The sequence below is a fragment of the Papilio xuthus genome, unplaced genomic scaffold (assembly GCF_000836235.2).
Source record: "Papilio xuthus unplaced genomic scaffold, Pxut_1.1 DF827789.1, whole genome shotgun sequence".
Classification (NCBI taxonomy): Eukaryota; Metazoa; Arthropoda; class Insecta; order Lepidoptera; family Papilionidae; genus Papilio; species Papilio xuthus.
In genome coordinates this window covers 789,599-809,695 of record NW_013530860.1, presented here as the reverse complement: position 1 = coordinate 809,695, position 20,097 = coordinate 789,599, and the positions used below count along the sequence as shown (strand labels likewise).

At 35.0% G+C, this 20,097-nt stretch overlaps 4 protein-coding genes across 6 annotated transcripts in view; 3 read left to right on the top strand and 1 right to left on the bottom strand.

Annotated features, from left to right (window-relative positions):
• Positions 1 to 7,949, top strand: part of LOC106115468 (fibroblast growth factor receptor 3) — a 78,025-nt gene extending 70,076 nt beyond the window's left edge. For all 3 annotated transcript variants that reach the window (XM_013308859.1, XM_013308857.1, XM_013308858.1), the window contains exons 9-14: positions 2,625 to 2,691; positions 3,217 to 3,370; positions 3,548 to 3,796; positions 4,037 to 4,232; positions 5,966 to 6,177; positions 7,264 to 7,949. In XM_013308859.1, the coding sequence (XP_013164313.1) occupies positions 2,625 to 2,691; positions 3,217 to 3,370; positions 3,548 to 3,796; positions 4,037 to 4,232; positions 5,966 to 6,177; positions 7,264 to 7,514 (1,129 nt within the window). In that variant the 3' untranslated portion in view covers positions 7,515 to 7,949. The remainder of the gene's footprint in view (positions 1 to 2,624; positions 2,692 to 3,216; positions 3,371 to 3,547; positions 3,797 to 4,036; positions 4,233 to 5,965; positions 6,178 to 7,263) is intronic.
• Positions 7,950 to 8,348: 399 nt separating this feature from the next.
• Positions 8,349 to 9,288, top strand: LOC106115470 (non-classical arabinogalactan protein 31-like). Its single transcript, XM_013308862.1, has 2 exons — positions 8,349 to 8,525; positions 8,602 to 9,288. The coding sequence occupies exons 1-2, from the start codon at positions 8,513 to 8,515 to the stop codon at positions 9,234 to 9,236; spliced, it is 648 nt and encodes a 215-aa protein (XP_013164316.1). The 5' UTR covers positions 8,349 to 8,512; the 3' UTR covers positions 9,237 to 9,288.
• Positions 9,289 to 9,756: 468 nt separating this feature from the next.
• LOC106115412 (salivary glue protein Sgs-3) lies at positions 9,757 to 10,777 on the top strand. Its single transcript, XM_013308766.1, has 2 exons — positions 9,757 to 9,892; positions 9,967 to 10,777. Coding segments are annotated over exons 1-2 (780 nt in total). The 5' UTR covers positions 9,757 to 9,891; the 3' UTR covers positions 10,746 to 10,777.
• Positions 10,778 to 11,620: 843 nt separating this feature from the next.
• LOC106115440 (uncharacterized) lies at positions 11,621 to 15,177 on the bottom strand. Its single transcript, XM_013308795.1, has 2 exons — positions 14,724 to 15,177; positions 11,621 to 12,640 (listed from the first exon to the last, which is right to left on the bottom strand). Exons 1-2 carry the CDS (start codon positions 14,866 to 14,868, stop codon positions 12,024 to 12,026), a joined length of 762 nt encoding a protein of 253 aa, XP_013164249.1. The 5' UTR covers positions 14,869 to 15,177; the 3' UTR covers positions 11,621 to 12,023.
• Positions 15,178 to 20,097: the final 4,920 nt, after the last annotated feature.

Below are 20,097 nucleotides of genomic sequence, written 5' to 3'. Positions count from 1 at the left end.
CAACTTAATTAAGTTATCATCATAACGTTATACAACAAATCTAATTTTTATTACATACTAGCTGTCGCAAGCGATTCCCTCAGTGCGAAGTTAAAAAAAAACATAATTAGTAGCCTTAGTGTTCTTCCAGACTATGTTCTACATCTATGCCAAATTTCATCAAAATCTTTTCAGCTGTTCCGGAGATACCTTACAACAAACATCCATCCATGCGTCTATCCATCCATTCATCTAAATATTCGCGTTTAGAATATTAGCAACATTAGTAAGAAGTCAGTCGCATATCTTGTATTTTGTATGCAATTTTTATAGGCCCAAATGTCTAGTATTTTATTGTTGCTTAAAGACTTGAATGTAAACAAATTAAATATACCAACCACTTATACATTTAACGTTCACCCTTTTACGATGACATGAAATACGTCACGTCATTGTATGTCACCGATCAATTGTGAACATCGACAGTTTATAATTTAACGAGTCAAGTTTTCATTTTCGAAGTTTACGAAGGAGTATTAGAAATAAAAAACAGGTTTGATGCTTTTTAAATAGTTCATGATATGACTAAGTGACAGGAAAATTACAAAAATAACTCGTTACATGATTTATCATCCATTACTACCTTTCTATGGTAATACGCAATACATCGGAAATGATCGTGTATTCAGAATAACATCGTACATATGAAAGTATTATACGATTCAAACTTTATGGGAGCTCGAGGATAGCTTCGAACAGCTAGGGAGCAGCTAGTGTTTCATAACAGCAATGAAAATTATCAAATTTTATACACAACTAGCTGTCGCTCGCGATTTCGTCCGCGTAGAATGAAAAATAAAAATAATTAGTTTTAGCGAGACTAACGAACAGCAATTTATTTTTATATACTTATATATAGATGTTTTACTTTATACTACAAGTAATACTAAATTTTAATTTATTTTAGTTTTCCTATAGATAAAAGGCCACATTTTATTTCCTAATTTGTACACAGCTACTCGTAACGCCATCTACTGGGGAAAACAAAATCGTTTATTGTTTCCCCATGTCGGTAACTATTATCAGGAGCCGCAATAAAGTTTGGTTAGCACTATACTTAAGGAATGATTAATGACCGGCTGCGAAACATTACAGATACGAATCTGATACACCATTAGTGTTGTTAACGATCCTTAAAGTTTAGGTGTGATTTGTCATAATTATACTGTAGGTGTTGATATGCAGTTTACTTTTGTATAAGAACATATAAAAATACTTAAGAATTTATGATTTCTTTAATAAATAAAACAATTTTTATACTCGTGTCATTCAATTTATATCGATATCTTTCTATAACGATAAATTATATTTAAAAAAATCTGCAAAAAGGTTTCATGTACGTGGGTTGCGTTTTGCCAGACAAATGTATTTAAAAAAAACATTTACAACTCGTCCTTTATGGTTTGCGAAACAGTGTAGCGGAAATTTTCAAATATTATCGAAAGTTTTATTTATTAAGAAAGCAGAATATTATTACTACACTAAAAAAAAGATGCGACAGTTATTAGGAATAAGGCTAAAACTAATGCGTTCTAACAATAACAATGACGTTAACCAATAATCGACATCTGATTCTCAAATTTCCTAACTCATTCTATTCATTGCCAAGTTCTAATGAACTTTATGACCCTGTGTTAAGGTTTAAAATTACTTGATGATTATATTAACATTGAAAATATAATCGGTTTGTGCTTGTAACAGTATGGTACGGTTTGCGTAAACGTTACGTCACTAGTGGCGCAAGTGACCCTTGACATGTGACGTAGTGATGACATCTAACCACAATAACGCTATCTTGCCACGTGCGTTTCTATTTTTTTTTATTATAAGGTGTCAAACTAGTAAGCGGTCACCTGGAGTAGTCGAAATAGCGGAGCGACCACTGCCCATAGATATACGCAATTGCAGATGCGCTGCCTACCTTTAATCGAATCGATCTTCTCTGTCAAATCCACCTTCTTTCGCATCCTTTCCTTATAAGAAGAGGGTAGACAGGGAAAGGGGACAAAATTAGACCACGTACACTCATCAACCGAAACGCGAAATTGCTACCACGTGACGCCTGTCTTCTGTGTGGTCATGGTATTGCGCTGGGCAAAGCCCATTCGTGCATCTGATTTTATTATTAATGGCGTCTACCACTGTTAAGGCGATTAGAATCTTAAGCGTTGGAAGAAACGACCTTTTTAGAACTGTAGAACTGTACAAGATTCGCCTTCATCATCATCATCATATTCAGCCCCAATTCGTCCACTGCTGAACGTAGGCCTCCCCCATCGATTGCCATAATTCCGTATAACGTTCGTAATTTGCGATAGAACATCTGGAATTGGTGTCGAATTCGAGATTTGATTTATTAACATATTCATTGAATATGTGATTGGATATTTAAATTTATGTTTTTATATGTTATTACGAATTTATTAGCTTAATTTGAGGAAACTACTTTATATTTTAATTTGAATACAACATGAAAGTTTGTTTCTATTAAGGATATATAGAGAATAGGAAATTAAAGACACCATTGTCTTGGAAAACTTTATCCATATGTCAATAAAAAAAAATATTATTAATTTATTCTTCAGGACAAACGAGGTACAGTCAAGGGGACAAATGGAAAACAGCCCTCTCTACGTCCACAAACATTTTGAGGTTAGAAAAAATATGTCTTTTTTTTAACAGGCCTTATATTATTAGGAAAAGGGAATAAATAAATAATTTAACGAAGCGTGTAATTACAACTCAACGTTACGCTTTACTCTGCAAGGATTGCTTTGTCCCAAATTGCCTATTCATTGCTTACTCATAATAAAAGCCGAATATTATTTAACTAGTTGTCGCCTGCGACTGTGTCCATGCGGTAATAAAAACATAGTAAGTAACCCGTGTTCTACCAAACTATGTTGTACATGTGAGCCAAATTTCAGCGAAATCCACGGAGCTGTTCTGGATATAACTTCAAACAAACATCCATCCATCCAAACATTAGCATTTATAAGATGTATCCGTAGATTTAAATTTTAATATTCCAGCATATTGCTAATTATAAAAACATGATACTCTTCCGCTAATCCACAATTTGGGTTAAGATATTGTTTTGGCTAGTTTGGATTATTCCAGCTAACCCTACTTATCAACGAACCTTCGGTCTCTTTACTAATTTAGTATTAACTTCAGACAACAGGTGAAGGCACAGATAAGTGGGAAGTGGCGCGGACACGTGTCCATCTCGGCGCGTTGATCGGCAGCGGAGCGTTCGGGCACGTGCACTTGGCGGAACTCGACATGCCAGGCGGAGAGACAACTACAGTCGCCGCTAAAATGCTATCAGGTAGAGACTAACTTTTGCCAAAGACTACAACCTAATAGTGGTATGAATTACAACTAATAGCAAATCCTAGTAATAATACTAAGACTTCCAAACCTATATACAAAGCCTCGTAACGTGTATTAAACTTTTACATTAGATTTAAGTTATTTTTTTATTTCTATAAATACATTTTAACAGATAACGCAAATGAGGAAGAAATGCAGGACTTCCTTAGAGAGATAGTGATGTTAAAACATGTTGGTTACCACCGGAACGTGATCAGATTAGTAGGCTGTTGTACAACCAAGGCACCGCTCATTGCCTTGCTGGAACACGCGCCGAGAGGCGACCTGCTATCTCTTCTGCGTGCGGCCAGAGGAAGGCGCAAGCTGGACATACAACGCTCTAAAAGGAATGGCGATGCAGATAGACGTTTTGAAGTAGATTGTAAGTTGTTTAGAAAACATAAATTAAAGCCCCTGTTGTTTCGTCAGCGCAATCATTCGTTTAAAACATTTTGATATGGGTATTTTGCTAGGGGCTTTAAAAAATTACGTTGTAATTATATTTTTGCCGTTTTCATTAATGAAGGAAATTAGATTTATTTTCTACTTTTAACAAAGATTCATTTATTTTTGCTTAATTTCTTTTATCTGCGAAAGATTCATATAAATTCTTCTATTACAGCGGAATACACAAACCTAAGTGACTCAGATCCAGCTTTATACGATGACAAATTGTATAGAGACGACGTGAACCCTAGAGTCCGGGATCATTACGTGGCGGAGCCTGCGTTGCACCTGGACAGTAGTACCATGAGGGAGTACGCGTTACAAGTAGCTCTCGGCATGAGACATCTAGAAGAGAGAGGGATTACACATCGGTGAGTAGACTTCGAATAGTACGATCTTCGATTGTTTTGTGTATTTAATTTCCATTTGTATCTCAGATTTTCTCAAACAATAGAGAGAGATGGTAATAAATTTTTATACAGATATTTCGGTACTAGAAACTCAGAGTTACCAAACGTCACTGTTAATGTTAATTATTAAATAGAAAATGATTTAGATTTTCTTCAATTTCTAAGTTAAATAATAAAAACTTAAACTTGCCTTAGTAGACTGATTAGGCTAGGAAAACATTAGTTTAATTCTGTACCATTGTTGAGAAGTTTTATTATTTACTTACCTTTCTTAGCTGTAATAGGAATAAAACAACATCGAAACTCAAACAAGATCGTGTAAATACAAGCCAATTGCGGCATATTTTTCTTATTGAGCAAACTTTAGCCCGAGGGTCTCACGAGGTCGAGGTACCGGGAAATTTGTAAAATATTCCGCGAACAACCGCCGGGGCGCCCTTGCCACCCCCTGTCAAACATCCCCCACCTCCTGGACCCTACACAGCAACCCGGCCGAGCCCCGGAAAGATTTAATTCCGTAACAAGCATGTCTTCACAAACCGTCTTATTATACACCAAATGATACTTTCAAGATGTTTGTGATTCGATCGTTTTAAATTTGATTAAGGTTCAAACTCTTTGATGCTTACATAATTACAACGTTTATCTTATTTCCGAGCTTGACGTTCTTTGAAAAAGGAAATTAAATAAGCGCCTTACACTAAAAAAAGGCAAAGTCGCATAAATGATTTTAAGTAAAAAAAACTTAAATATTAATATGTGATAACCTTCAGTAACTACGAGCACATACTTTTGTAATAAATGTATGTCATCCGTTCTATTTTCGTGTATTATCCTTATGGCATCATATGTAATAGAAAAAAATATCCTCAATGTTTGAATAAAATAAGCTTACACGCGCCGCGTATCGATGACGAGGTCGTGAGGCTCCGGATTTGCTTTAATCTATTCAAAATGTCCCTCTAACGAGGTAAATCGGACATAGATCGATAATGTTGTAACAGATTTTATAATAATCGAATATTGTCATCTTACATAGGAGTCAAGTAAACCCAGGCCTAGGACATTTTTGGCACATATTTGCGAAGAAATTATAAAATGAGATTTTAAAATGTAAATGCGCTAACATTATTAATTAATGTAAAGTAAAGTTTATAATATAATATTATTGACCATAGAACTTATTTTAATTCAAAATCTAAAATAGAAACTAAATCTAACTAGTTTTAAACGAAAATTTTAGAACGCCTGTTAAATTATTTGAGCAATTTTTACTTTAGACACTCAGATAAAATTTTCGGACCCTTAAAGTAAATCAGATCAGTACCGTAAAATCAGCTTTTGGGTGTCACCGTCAAATGAGAAAAGGTTATTGACATGACCTGTGTCGCCTAGCAACGGTTGTCAAAGCCTTAACCCGCAAAGAAAATCCGCAAAAAGGTTTTCAGAGAGCGTATAATATTTTTTATAAAGAACATTCTTGCGTTATCAAGTACTATTCATGGTTGTGATTTTACAAAGGTTCTATAATTTTAAAATGGTGCAACCATGAGAGGTATAGTTCGAATAAAACCGCTTTCCACTAAAGAACAATTCGCGCTAGTGGAAAATATCCTTCAAACACGACCTAGCGATTACCATTGAAGCTCAGTCCATAGCCAATTACGATTAAAACATTATTTTCTTTTTTCCAGTGATCTAGCTGCTCGGAATATTCTAGTGGACAGTGCGGGGACACTAAAAGTGGCCGACTTCGGTCTGTCGCGGTCGGGCGTATACGTCCACACTCGGGCGAGACCCGTGCCCTTACGCTGGCTGGCCCCAGAGGCTATTTTCCACGCGCATTATTGCAGTGCCAGCGACGTCTGGGCATTTGCTGTCTTACTCTGGGAGATCGCCACTTTAGGTAAATAACACATTACAGACAACAGCAGATTAAGACCTTAGTATAGGACCCAGACCTAAGTTGGCTGAATATTGGGGTAATCAAGCTCAAAACTAAACCAACCTAGGGTAGGGCGCGGTTTGTCGACCGTCCAGGGCGCTGGATGGAAAGAGGCGTCACAGGTCTGCGAATTAGACAATCTCAAGTAAAAAGACATGGTTAAGAAGAAAAAGACATCTATTGTCTTGTATCATCATTATTAATTTTCTATCTATGAATTTCGCGGGCTCTACCAGTCACAAAAGTATATTATTAATTCAAACTATATTTGATGTGCGTCGGTGGCTCAGGGGTCAAGCACTTGACTTGCAATCTGCAGGTCCTGGGTTCGAATCCCGCCATGTACCAATGTGTTTTTCGATATCCGATTTACATATGTACATTTATCCGACGTTCTTACGGTGAAGGAAAACATCGTGATGCTACACATATCTGAGAAGAAATTCAAAGATATGTGTGAAGTCAAACTAACCCGCACTTGGCCAGCGTGTTTGACTATGGCCTAGTCACCCTTAACCTAGGGTAGGCTCCGAGCCCCTCAGTGGGGACGTATAGTGAGCTGATGATGATGATATTTGATGTATTAACGAGTTTGTCTATCGGAAATTATGTTTACCTACAAAGTGATAATGAATTAGCAATGAATGATATTTGTAATATTAACACAATATTATAAGTAAATAATCTTCACTACAACATTACGAATGAGATAAAGATTCATTCAGATGTTTTAATCACTGACTAATGAATGAACATTAGAATACAAAACATAATGAACATAACGTTAGATTAAAAAGCCCTTATTTCAAATATACATATGAACGAAAATCCAATGTCTAATTTTATTTACATGGATTAGTTACAAACGTAAATAAGAAGTTATACGTTGAATAACTTTGTACATAAACAATGTTATAATTTAATTAGAATAAATACGTAAAGAAAATATTTGTAAATGTCAGAAACCAAATATGATATCGTGTTAGTGGAAAAAGGTGCTAACACTAAATGATAAGACATCAACATAATTTTATCTACTCATTCCAGGTGGTTTCCCGTATGCGGAACTAAGCAATCATCAGGTTCCAACATATTTAACGGGAGGTGGACGATTGCCTCGGCCTGCGCGCGCGTCCACCCGGCTTTACGAGCTGATGACGGACTGCTGGGCAGACAATCCCACCGATCGTCCCACATTCGCGGTCATCGTTGACAAACTCACTGGCCAGAAGCAACTATACGTAGACTTAGACGCTTTTCCCACATCTGAAGACCACCTCACAACGCTCAGTGATTGAGTGCATGAGTGTTCGAACAATCGGTTCACCTCACTCATCAGTGACTCGGTGATTGAGTGACGTTCCACGTTCTAACATCTATAAATGGACAGGCTATAAGATGTGGTATTTTGTGCCTATTTGATTAACGCCATTGTGGCGTTGACGGTTCATAGCGGAGTCAACTGTTAACTTCAAGAACCGCGTGTAAGTCAGAACAAAGCAAAAGCTGTCATTTCAAAGCCTATCCATTTACAGAGATCAGTGGTTCCATCTCACGATTCTGATTAAGTGATTGTGACACTCTCATACTGTCAACTGAGTGAATGAGTGACTGATATTTATCAAACTCTAAGTTACGGATTAGCTGAGCAGTGAGCTACGGTGACCAAACTAAAGACTGATTCTCTGTTGTTGTTATTTATTACCCCATCGCATTAAATGTATTTATATTTTTTTAGTTTTTTATTAAACTCCATCTAAGCATTTCCATCCGTTAGTCTCTGGGTTAGGCATAAATTATGGGTTTCTATTTTGCATGATATGGCCAATTTGGTGCTATATATTTTTGCCTTTCGTTAGCATATATGCGAAGAAATTCAAAGATATGTGTAAAGTCAACCAACCTGCACTGACCCTGCGTGGTTGACTATGGCCTAGTTACCTTTAACTCAGGGTAGACTCCGAGCCCTTCAGTGTCGTACAGTAAGATGATGATACATATCTCTAATCTGAGCAGACTAAGTTTGTCAAGGACAAACTCCCTACAGTGCAATGCTTTTGCAAAATTAATTTTATTCTTTTATAATTTAAAACCATGTGCAAGAGAAAGGAAATTGAGTTAATATTAATGCATACATTATTCATTTCGTACATTTTCATTTGTAGAAAGCCTCGGTTAATTTCCATTGGTTGATTTATTTAACCGATATCAATGAGCAGAACGATTTTCCGCTTCCCCATTGACTCACGCGTTGCAAAATGAAGACGATGAAATGCTATTATCGTGACTTTAAAACATGAAAAGAAAAAGTAAGACATGCTTTTAACAATATAAATTTAAATCATTTGAGATAATAAAAATATTTAAATGACTATTTCTTTCCAGTGAATTCAAATGCTTGCTTCAGAATATTAGTGTTAATTATTTACGCCATTAACCTTAAGATTATAAATGCATACGACCCTGATAATGATCCACTTATGTTCATCGCTAACCCCGTAGAAGCTAACATGCCAGGACATTGGATACCTTTGAGCATTCTTAAAGTTATGCTAGAGGGTACAACAAGGCTGGTTACACAAAGGGAAAAATTGTCAGAGTTTATAACTGAAGCTCCTCGCCCGACTAAGAAAATCGAAGTTACCACAGAAGTAACAAGTGAGATCACGACTACATCGACTGAGGCACCTACAGATCCTCCTTCTGAAGCTACTGCAGCTCCTGAAGTACCCACTGAAGCACCTACTGAAGCACCCACTGAAGCGCCTACAGAAGCACCCACTAAAGCGCCTACTGAATCGCCCACTGAAGCACCTACTGAAGCGCCCACTGAAGCGCCCACTGAAGCACCCACTGAAGCACCCACTGAAGCACCCACTGAACCGCCCACTGAAGCGCCCACTGAAGCACCCACTGAAGCACCCACTGAAGCACCCACTGAGGCACCCACTGAACCACCAACGGAACGTCAGAAGCCAGTTCGTAAAAAACCTAGAGATGATCACGAAAATCTATCATAGAGAAAAGTAACTATTTATATGTATGGTTAAAAATAAAGTTATTATTTTATAATACTGCTTTATTTCTATTTTTTAAAGGTTGGTATATATTAACTAACTTGAATTTATTCCTTTAATTAAAAAGTTGCCAGAAAGAACCCGATTAAAAGATAATTTGAGATTACATTAGAATTAAAAAATGAAGTAGAGTAGAATCAGTATGCTTAAAATTTTAAAATAAACTCTCACAGACGGGCTTGTCTTTAATATAGAAACTTTTGGGCTTAGTGGCCATTTTAGAAACAAGGTCTCTGACATTGGTATGATATTGATGCTGGTTTAAGGTGTATAAACAAATTTTGAATATTTAATTGCTCAAAGGTAGTCGTATTTGACATGACTCTTAACAAACTTTTGTTTACGAGAAGAAATTATTAAAAAAGACGAAATCAATTTTACATTCCCTATAAATAATTTTAATTGAAAATTGATTTTCCATCAATTTTTTATTTATCCATTGAAAAGTCACGGCCAATTTCATACAATAATAGATTTTAATAATAACTCTACGCATTATAAAGACAAATATACAAAAATACGTTATGCAAGTGAACATAATAGTGCAATAGAAACATGAACAAGATAAAATTTTATACGTTATTAGAAAACAAAGCAAAGTGAGTTTGGAACATTAATTAATTTATTAATTCTAGGACAACTACGATAGCATTTATCTGCCCTTTTTTTCTAGTGTTGCCTAATGTAATCATCAGAGCAATAACAGTCTTAACATGCGGACTTACGTCCTACATTTCAATGTCGCCGTCCTCTCGAGAGGACCCGCTGGTGTTTATTGCGAATCCCGTCGAGGCGATGATGCCAGGACACTGGATACCAGCAAGCGTTGTCAAGGCAATACTTGGAGGGACTGAAAGTACAAAGACAATTGTGAAATTACGACAAACTATCACTCGTAAACTAACAACAACTACTACTACCACAACAACTACAACTACACCAAAGCCAACTACTACAGTAGCAACAACACTACCGCCAACAACAACCACAACTACTACCACTGTACCGCCGCCCACCGACGCACCTACAACAACTCCGGAAACAACAACAACTACGACAACTTTGCCTACTACTACGACTACACCAACACCAACGACTACTCCAACAACAACTACCACACCGACAACAACAACACCAACAACAACAACCCCAACAACAACCACACCAACAACAACTACACCAACAACAACTACACCAACAACAACTACACCAACAACAACTACACCAACAACAACAACCCCAACAACAACTACACCAACAACAACAACAACAACACCAACGACTACTACGACGCCGACAACTACCACCCCAACGACGACTACACCAACAACAACAACCACAACAACAACGACGACTACAACAACAACAACCACGACAACAACAACAACTCCAAAACCGAGACCAAATCGTAAACCAAAACGTGTCACCGATGGTCATGATAATTTAACGTAAATTTATATTAAAAGCATTGGTATATTTTGTAAGTATACCGAATAACTAAAATTATATTTTATAAGTTAACGATATATGTACAAGAAATAAAAATAAAAATGTTAGAAATTTAGTGCACCATGATAAATTTTGTTTCGATGCAATCCAAAACTTCTGTTCCATAATTAAGTATGTTGTTAAATGTCGGTATAGTGAAAAGGGCAAACCTATATTGTTTTTAGTTAAGTTTAATTCTTGTTATAATTAACTTAGTACTTGGTTATTAGCTATACAAAAAATACACCAATTTACAAGGATTACAGTGTTACAATTTTTAATATAATTAACAACAAAATTAACAAGTATTTTTGAGTTCCCGTCTCCTGATAAGAGTTGCGTTACTGAACGTGTTCTAACAGGAATGGACATGTTTGATTCAATACGCGACAAATCGAACGTTAAAATGTAACCGATTCAGAAATTTTCAAACTAATTAGGGTCTTTCTTCAGGTATTTTAAGATAACCAGTGAAGTGAAAGACGCCGATTTTGAATTGGCCAGGCTCGCCCGGTAAAATACCACGACCACACAGAAGACAGGCGTGAAGTGGAAGCTATTCCGCGTACAGTCTGATGAGTGTGCGTCCCGGAGGTCAAAATTAGACCTCTTTCCCTTCCCACCCTTTTTCTTATAAGGAAATGATTTGAAGTGGAAGTGGACTTTCCGGATGAGAGGATGCATGGGAAGGGAAAATATTTTCTCTCTGTGCATCCTCTCCTCCGTCGATTAAAGGTAGGCAATGCATATGCAATTGCGTATGTCTATGGGCAACGGTCACTTCGCTATTTCATCGATTTCAGGTGGCCGCTCGCTCGTTTGCCACCTTATGATATAAAAAAAATCTTACTAAAATAAAAGCGAATGTTTAAATGGATGGTTGTTTGTACCTAAGTTTCTCTAGAATGGCTACATGGATCTCGATGAAATTTGCTATAGATGTAGAAAACAATCTGGAAGAATACCTTATGAAAACATACCTATGATCCTGGAATTCTATACAATTCTCGTGGAATATAACTCTGCAACGTTTCGACATATCTTATTTGAAATTTGGCATAGTTATAGAACATATACTCAAATAACATTTTGTATTATTCATCCTGTTTTTTTTTTAATTCCGCGTAAATGAAATCGCGGGAAAAAGCTAACCAAAATATCTTAAATGTGTTCGAACCTGAAATTAGATAAAAACTGCTAACGAAATTATTTTTACGAAGCTCTCACATCTTCCTGTGTTTTTCACCATTCTTCTAATCGAGTTATTTGCGAGGATGAGGCATTCGATGTACTTGGTATGTGTTCTGATTTCAATGTTATCGTATGAGTAGAAGAGTTAGGGGGTTCGGTTAATATATTATCCATTAAATCTATGACTTGCCGTTTAAATATTCTTGTTTGTGTTGGTGTCATACAATTTAAATCTGGCAGCAAACTTAACAAAAACATCTTGTTCGCGTTATTAATTGTTGGCTTCTCACCATCGTCCTTTTTAGTCTTTTTTGATTTCATAAACTCATTTAATAATTCGTCAGTCTCACTTATTTTTTTCTTTTTTCTTCTATAATTTTGATTTGAGAAGTCAGATGAACTACGCCTAGTTAACTCTGATGTTGGTGATGAACTGCGCGATGGTGTTGATGCAGGGGACAGCGGGTCTTGTGGTTCATTGTATTCATCGTCTTGTTCTTCGGGATCGGGTAAACTTGATGGTGTTCCAGCTATTTTTATATACGGTTTAATAAATTGCATTGCATCTGTTAAGTAGTATTTCTTCTTTTTTGAACCCTTTGGCTGAGGTTTTAGGTTTCTTACGAACACTGAACGTAGATTTTTCCATTTCTCTTTCGCTTGCAATGCTGAAAGTAAGAGAATTAAATTTAATTCTTAATTCACCGAGCTAAGCGAGCGCTGTCTGTAGACAACCGTAATTACAGATGAGTTGCCCTACACTTTTACCGAACATATTGTCGCTACATGGCTGAAGCTCATTAAGAAATATTTCGGGAAACAAGACACAGTCGAGTCTAACAGACATCGAGACGATAACATCGGTTAACATTAGTTGGTATTAATAGTAAAATATTGTGAAAATAATTAGCTAATTACTTTCTAAAGCCTCAAGAAACGTGACAAAATAATCACATTAAATCATCTTATATATAAAATTCTCGTGTCACAATTTTCGTTCCCATACTCCTCGGAAACGGCTTGACCGATTCTCATGAAATTTTGTGACCGTATTGTGTATGTCTGTGAATCGGCTACTATGTAGTTTTTATCCCGTATCTATTATTTATAGTACTCCGCGCGGACGGAGTCGCGGGCGACAGCTAGTAGATATATAACTTTATATATATATTATCTATAGATGAACTATTACATACAAGTTTGACTAGTTCAACAAGAATCTTATAACAGTCGGAAAATATTACTCGAGTGTGCTGAAGCTTTGCCGAGTCTTGTGACGTCACACATACATCGGTAAGGTTGACAAAAAAGATTACGTGAAAATAATAAGTGTTATAAATTATTTATATGTAGGTACTTTACACATAATAAAATTTATAAAAAATTCTCGGTTGAAGTTATTATGTATATATATAAATTGCTATTAAGGTTTAAAGAATAAATACTAAGCCTTAACGTTTAGTTTTATCATAAAAGTCCATTAATCAGACTTTTACCTATTTAATGTTAAAATAATTTAAAAAAAAAAAACAAAAATAAATAACTTACAAAAACAAGGAGTATTTAACAATTCAATGAATTAATTCGGATGGAAAGTAAAAATTACAAATAAGTATCGGCTGTTCTAACTGACGGTACTAAGCAAACGAATCGCAAGCAACGTCAGGACGCAGACGTTGGTAAAGGGTGGGGGAGGCATCGGCAAACCCGCTACCCACAACCCAAGGCTAGTATATGTGAACGAACAATGTCGTCTTCACCGCATCATATTTTGACCAATGAGACACCTACTAGGGTGAATGTTGCCATTTTTATTTTTCCCGAAATTCCAGAAAAAAATACGTGTAATAATTAAGATCACAGATTTAATAATGCTAATGTGCGTTTTTTTTTATGCTGAACATGATATTATTATTTAAATATTAAAAAGTTTTTTTTAATAATCCTATTGCTATATCAATTATTATAATTTAACTAAAAAGCAAAAGAAAAAACTCAAGTTAAAACTTGCAACCGTTTGCAATTTATTTTTAAAGTGAAAGAATTTCGGAAGAAGTTAGGAAATTTTTGCTTCCTGGTAACCCTAAAGTCGAAGGCCCCGTCAATATCAGAAAAATGACATAAGATCTTTGTTGACTTTTCCAAATGTCGTTATGTAGTGCGCCTGGCGCAAATGTATACCAGTGTAATGAAAAATTCTCTCAAATTCGGGAAATTCAGGGCATGAAATTAAAAGCAAAATGTACTAAATTATTTGTTATTTTAATTTATTATATTATCAACCCAAAAATATTAACCCAAAACATTTTAAAATACACAATATTGTTTTTGGTATTAAATTATTAGTTAATATTTTAACGATTTCACGAATAATTATATTATTAAACTTCACTAAAAACTACAAAATAAACAAAACATAAGAAAATAAGTATGCAGTTTCTAAGCAAATTACGTAATGTAGATGACAACACTGAGGAAATTCACCACAAAAAAGGCTCCTGTGGCCATTGTGCGACCAATGTTTCATACAAGTTTGACGTCTAATCGAAAGTTGATTTTAATGTCAGTTTGTATTGGAAATGACAACACTGAGGTAATTTTGCCTTGACAACAAAAATTATTTTACGGAACAACACAATGTTCTTGAAAAAATATGTAGTTACCTATTAAATTAAAAAGTATTATACTATATTACTACTTCATTCACTAGAATTTTTTAGTTTACAATAATGTAAAATAGTCAATACTAACCTGTTAAATTAACAACTTTTCCTACTGCTTCCCATGCCTTTTCGGTTATATCTTTTTTCGAATATTCTTTTAGAGTATAATTGTATAAACAAGGATACTTCTGAACCTCACAAACAAAATCTATGTTTAGTAATTGCTCCGACATCTTGAAAACATTTTTGGCGACGATCTTAACATACAGGTAGCGAGCGACTGGCGTGGCGTGGCATGGCGTCAGCGACGAAAAAACAAAATGTCGGCGACGCGCACCGACCTCTATACAAGGATAGGTTATGAACCGTGGTATTTTGTGCCTATTTGATCTTCGTCATTTTGGCGCTGATGGTTGTGGTTGGTAGTGGTGGTGGGGATTCAGACTAATAATAGAGATATAATTAACTGTTAGGAACTTAAACATTCCGCGTTTAAGTTGGAATGACGCAAAAGCTGTTATTTTCAAGCAATGACCTATCCATTTATAGAGATCAGTAGCGACGCATAGCTGTGTAACACAGAGGGAGATGGCAATAAGATTATACGACAAATTTGAAACGTAGTAAACATGGCGGACGAGTTTTACTTGAGAGTTACTTCGTGTCTTGGTTGATTAATACTGCCGATGAGGTTATTTAAGAAATAACTTGAAGCACTATTTCTATTGTTTTAGCGACTTGAGCACCGTATAATATCAACTAAAACACGTTACTACTTTTAACTTTGTTTGTTTACATTTATCCTCTTTATTTAATATGATACTGTAAAGACCCGAACTCCGGTGAATCTTAAGATTTGCCGGAAAGTAGAATAAGTTATGACATTTTGGATTACTTCGAGTATTTATTACCATTCACTTTGTGAATATTTTTTTAATATACGGTGCATGTCAACTGTTTTAAAGCTTGAATTAACATAACATTTACATTAACATTGAAAAAAAACATTGTACATCTTAGGTCTTACCAGTAAATTTTAGGTTTGAAAGTAGTTGGTGCTTTTAGTAATAATTATACTTATACCGACTTAAGGTGATACTCCAATAAAGACAAAAGATATGTATTACCATCATTTTACTTAAATGATAGCTTATTTTATCACATTAATATTTATTATAATATTATAAGAATAAGTAATAGTTTTAAGATAATTCTTAAAATTATTTATAGCAAAAAATTAAAAAGGATTACATTTTCCTTCTTTGAAATCGCTATATTGACTAAAAAAAATGGTAGATGACAGCCGACTGTTGACGCTAGCACCATCTACTTAGATCTTTTGGTTTTCCTCCCCCTGTTATGCGAGAAAGGGACAAAAACTACAAGCCACTAGGCCACTGGCAGCAAGCAACCAAGGTCACCATGGTGACGGTTTGTCTCAGCCAATGGCAAACACCTCCCTTCGTTCGTTGTCAAGTGTCAGTTGATTTTGACATTAGCGACTGAAAGTTTTACAGAATGTCAACAATAAAGTTTTACAAAAGTTCAAGCGTAACTAAAATTAAGTAAAAACACTTAGAACAGCGATAATATCAAAGAAAAATAGTTCAAAAGTGTTAATTTTAATTCTTTCATGTAATGCTAGCATAAATTGCGCAGAATTTTTATAATCTCTGGCACTCTTGTACAGGGATTTAGATGATTTCAAAATGCAATCTTTAAACAAAATGCTAAATAAACTATGTTAATTCATAATCCACAATCGATGGTTAGTGTTATATTAATTTTATCTTATTGCTCTATAATAATTTTTAAAAGTCGTAACTGTTTTCAAAATATAAAAGTTTCTTTTGTGATATTTCGAAATAGTAGCAAAATTTTAGTATTATTGGTTTTAGGAACAGCATAAGTGATAAGAAATCTTATAAAAAATAGAAAAAATTACCATTTCTATGGTGTACTTGAATAGAATGGAATAGCATTTAAAGTAACTATTTTATGCTTTAAACAGAGGTTTTGTCAATATGAGAATCTTTTTATTTACATAAATTACTACTAAAAACATAACAAAAGTAATATAGGCTGAGCCAATAGATCTGAGCCAAAAAAGTTCCCTTTCAGCGCTCGAGAGATTTAATTTTTACAGGTTAACCATGTGTATATTAGAAGAAGTTTGAAAGTAGTGCCAGTGATCGAGAAATTGAGGAGTAAAAGATCATCGTGGTTTGGACATGTAATGCAGATGTATGGCGATGACATAAACAAAATATGGAATGACTGTGTGAAAGAAGATATGCTATGAAGGGGGTAGATTCAGATATGACAGCTGATAGAGATGTATGGAGCAGTAGTACATACTGTGCCAACCCTCAATAGGGTAAGGGCAAGTTGATGACAAGATAACCATAAACTACAGAAAAACATTTTACTTTGATCGGAGGATGTATTGGACAATCCAATTCCATTATAAATAATGTAATAAATTACAATGCCATATAAGTTAAACCAATATTAATATTAAGTTCACATATTTACAATGATTATAAAGAATAAGTGATAGTGTCTTACTGCCTATAGCAAGAAAACAATACTCCCGGGTAGTTTCTTTATTAATAGTACTTTTTAGTAGTAAAAGCGTTTTATTTTATAGGTTTGTAAAACAGAATCTTTGAAAAGGTATTGTAGAACATATTTGAATGCAAAGGTCACAATATAAATCATTTGTATTACCAAAGTTTGGATGGATGAATTGATTAAGTTAATGTATAGACGAGATTGTGATGATAAGTATATCTACATAATAAAGTAACAGAAAACATAATTTTTATTAATACATATTATATGTTTTAGTATAAGTCTTAGTTATTTTTATATCCTGGAAAAAACGGGGGACCTGAACTGTTAAAAAATTAATAAAATTATTTAAAAGCTTAATGTCTTTTGCTCAGAACTATTCCAACGTACCTATCTACTCTTATATTTCCATTGTGAAACTATATTTATACTAGTAATAAAGAAGAAAGATTATATTATTAGTGTGCATGGAATAGATTCAGGACTACTGAACCGTTTTGAAAAATTCTTTCACTCATCATCATCAACCTCCCCTTATCCCTATGAAGGGTCGGCACAGTATGTACTACTCCTCCATACATCTCTATCAGCCGTCATATCCTAGTCTACCCCCTTATTACGCATATCCTCTTTCACACAGTCATTCCATGCTTTTTTTGGTCTTCCCCTACCCTTGTAGCTATCCACATTCAATCTCATTACTTTTCTGCTTATATCATCATCATCCCTCCTCATAACATGTTAACCACGCTAATCTTTTATTCCTCAATTTCTCGATCACTGGCGCTACTTTTAAACTTCCTCTAATATACACATTTTTAACTGTTGGGTTGCTATACTATCCCGGATGATATTGCCTATATTTATTACTAGATTTTTTTTAATTTTACCGCGAATAAAATCGCTGGCATCTATAATACTAGTGGAAGAAGTAAACAGATGTTATGGTAGAAAGTATTTTCGGCAGGATCAGCTTAGTGAATGACACAAAAAAAGTTTTTGTAAACATCACGAAATTATAACTGATACACATGAAACATGCTGATAAAGCCACATGGAAACAGCTATTATGTTACTGTCACTAATGTTATGAATGCGAATGTTTAGATGGATGGATGTTTCATATTACGTATCTCCAAAAATGTATCTCGCTAAAATGTTCAATGGGCATAGACCACTGTCTGGAAAAACACATAGGCAACTAATTATTTTTTAAATTCCGTGCGAACGATGTCACGGGTGACACCTAATTTTGTTTATAGCCATGGGCGTCGCCAGTCGATAATCTAGGCTAATCTATTGGAGGCAGGTCATTAATATGGTCTTATTCGAAGTGTTTTTTTACATTTATTCAACATTTTTCGATTGTCTAAGGGGGGAGTGGGCAGTTGCCTACCCCAACCCCTTGGCGTCGCCCGTGTCTATAGCTGTTTCCTTTTTATCTCAGATTTTCCACCACATGCTTGCTCATTTTTATATAATTCCATCTCTATGCCGACAGATTAAAATCGCCTGGATTCAAAGTGTATGTATCTTAGTATAAATGGCCTTAATCTACAACACCGTCGCGACTATAATTAAAGCGACGGCGTCGTTGTTATCTAGAGACAATAAGAGGTCGGCAGTTGGCAGTCGACAGCATTGCACCGGCCACCGACAAATCCCTAAAAGCATTGTTTGTTTAGCGGCTTTTTTTTACACGTTATCTGGCTTTCAGATCCACGATAACAAACCTGTTGAGTCAGGCGCCGCTGGCGTTCAGTCCATGAAATTGGCGATTTTTTTTAAATACTATTAAAATTTTCGCTCCTAAAACGTTGATATAGTGAAGTATAGCGTTGATATATCTCATACTAGCTGTCGCCCTCGACTCCGTCCGCGTGGATATATAAAAAAACTTAATTAGTGTACATCCACATCACATCCATCTAAACATTCGCATTTATAATATTAGTAAGTTAAATAAAAAGCAGCTCTTCCAGGCATTTAAAAAGAATAAATAGTCTTCTATGTCCGTCTCGTGGCTCTAAGCTACCTCCTCGCAATTTTCAGCCATATCGGTAAATCCGTTCTTGACTTATAAATAGTGTAACTAACACGACTTTCTTTTATATATATAGATTTATAGAGTTAAGTAACCACTAAGAGGATACCTTATTGCAGTTTAAATGTCTAAAATCTGCACTAAGGCATTGTTTAGATATGTCTGAAAGTCTGGAATATTGAGATACGAAGAAGGAATGCACTGACTAGACAGTTGAACTTTGGCATTGAGTTACTTTATTAGTCTCCTTGCTTTATTATTATTTGGAGCATTTAGTTTCGTTAGAAAAATTGATAACGGTTACCGCGTTTCAAAATCGCTAGTTTCCTGGCCCCGTTCAAAAAATCCCCTTCCTTCTTGGAATTTCTCTCGTATAATTAACTTTACAATGAGAAATTTTAAAAATTCCTTTGTTTTCGTCTTAAATATTGTCTTCAAGTTAAAGTAGTTGATAAATTGCCGTCTGAATGTTTTTACTCCATTCTTTTAGCGTCTGTTCTCTTGCAGGTAAATTATTGCATATTTCAGTTATTTTTATTGTTTTATGACTTATTTTATGTTTTAAATTCTTCTTAATAATTAAATAATAAAAAGAAAAAAGTTTGTAAAATCTATTGAAACGCAATTGTTTCTGAAATTCGTTAGTAATCCCTTAAAAAAGTAAGTAATTAACGTAGTTCAATGTTTTTATACTTGTCAGAAAAACACAGAGGAATCAATACCCTAAACCTTTTTGAAGCGGATTAAAAAAGCACCTATCTGCTAGATGTCGCCACATGTCAGATTTTCACATCAAAGTAATTACCACAACAAACACATCGCTGTATTTGTAAGGTTAGCAACC

Coding starts and splice junctions, on each gene's coding strand:
- LOC106115440 (XM_013308795.1), bottom strand. CDS start 14,868: ATGTCGGAGCAATTACTAAACATAGATTTTGTTTGTGAGGTTCAGAAG. Junction 12,641..14,723: donor AAAAGTTGTTAATTTAACAG/GTTAGTATTGAC, acceptor TCTTACTTTCAG/CATTGCAAGCGAAAGAGAAA.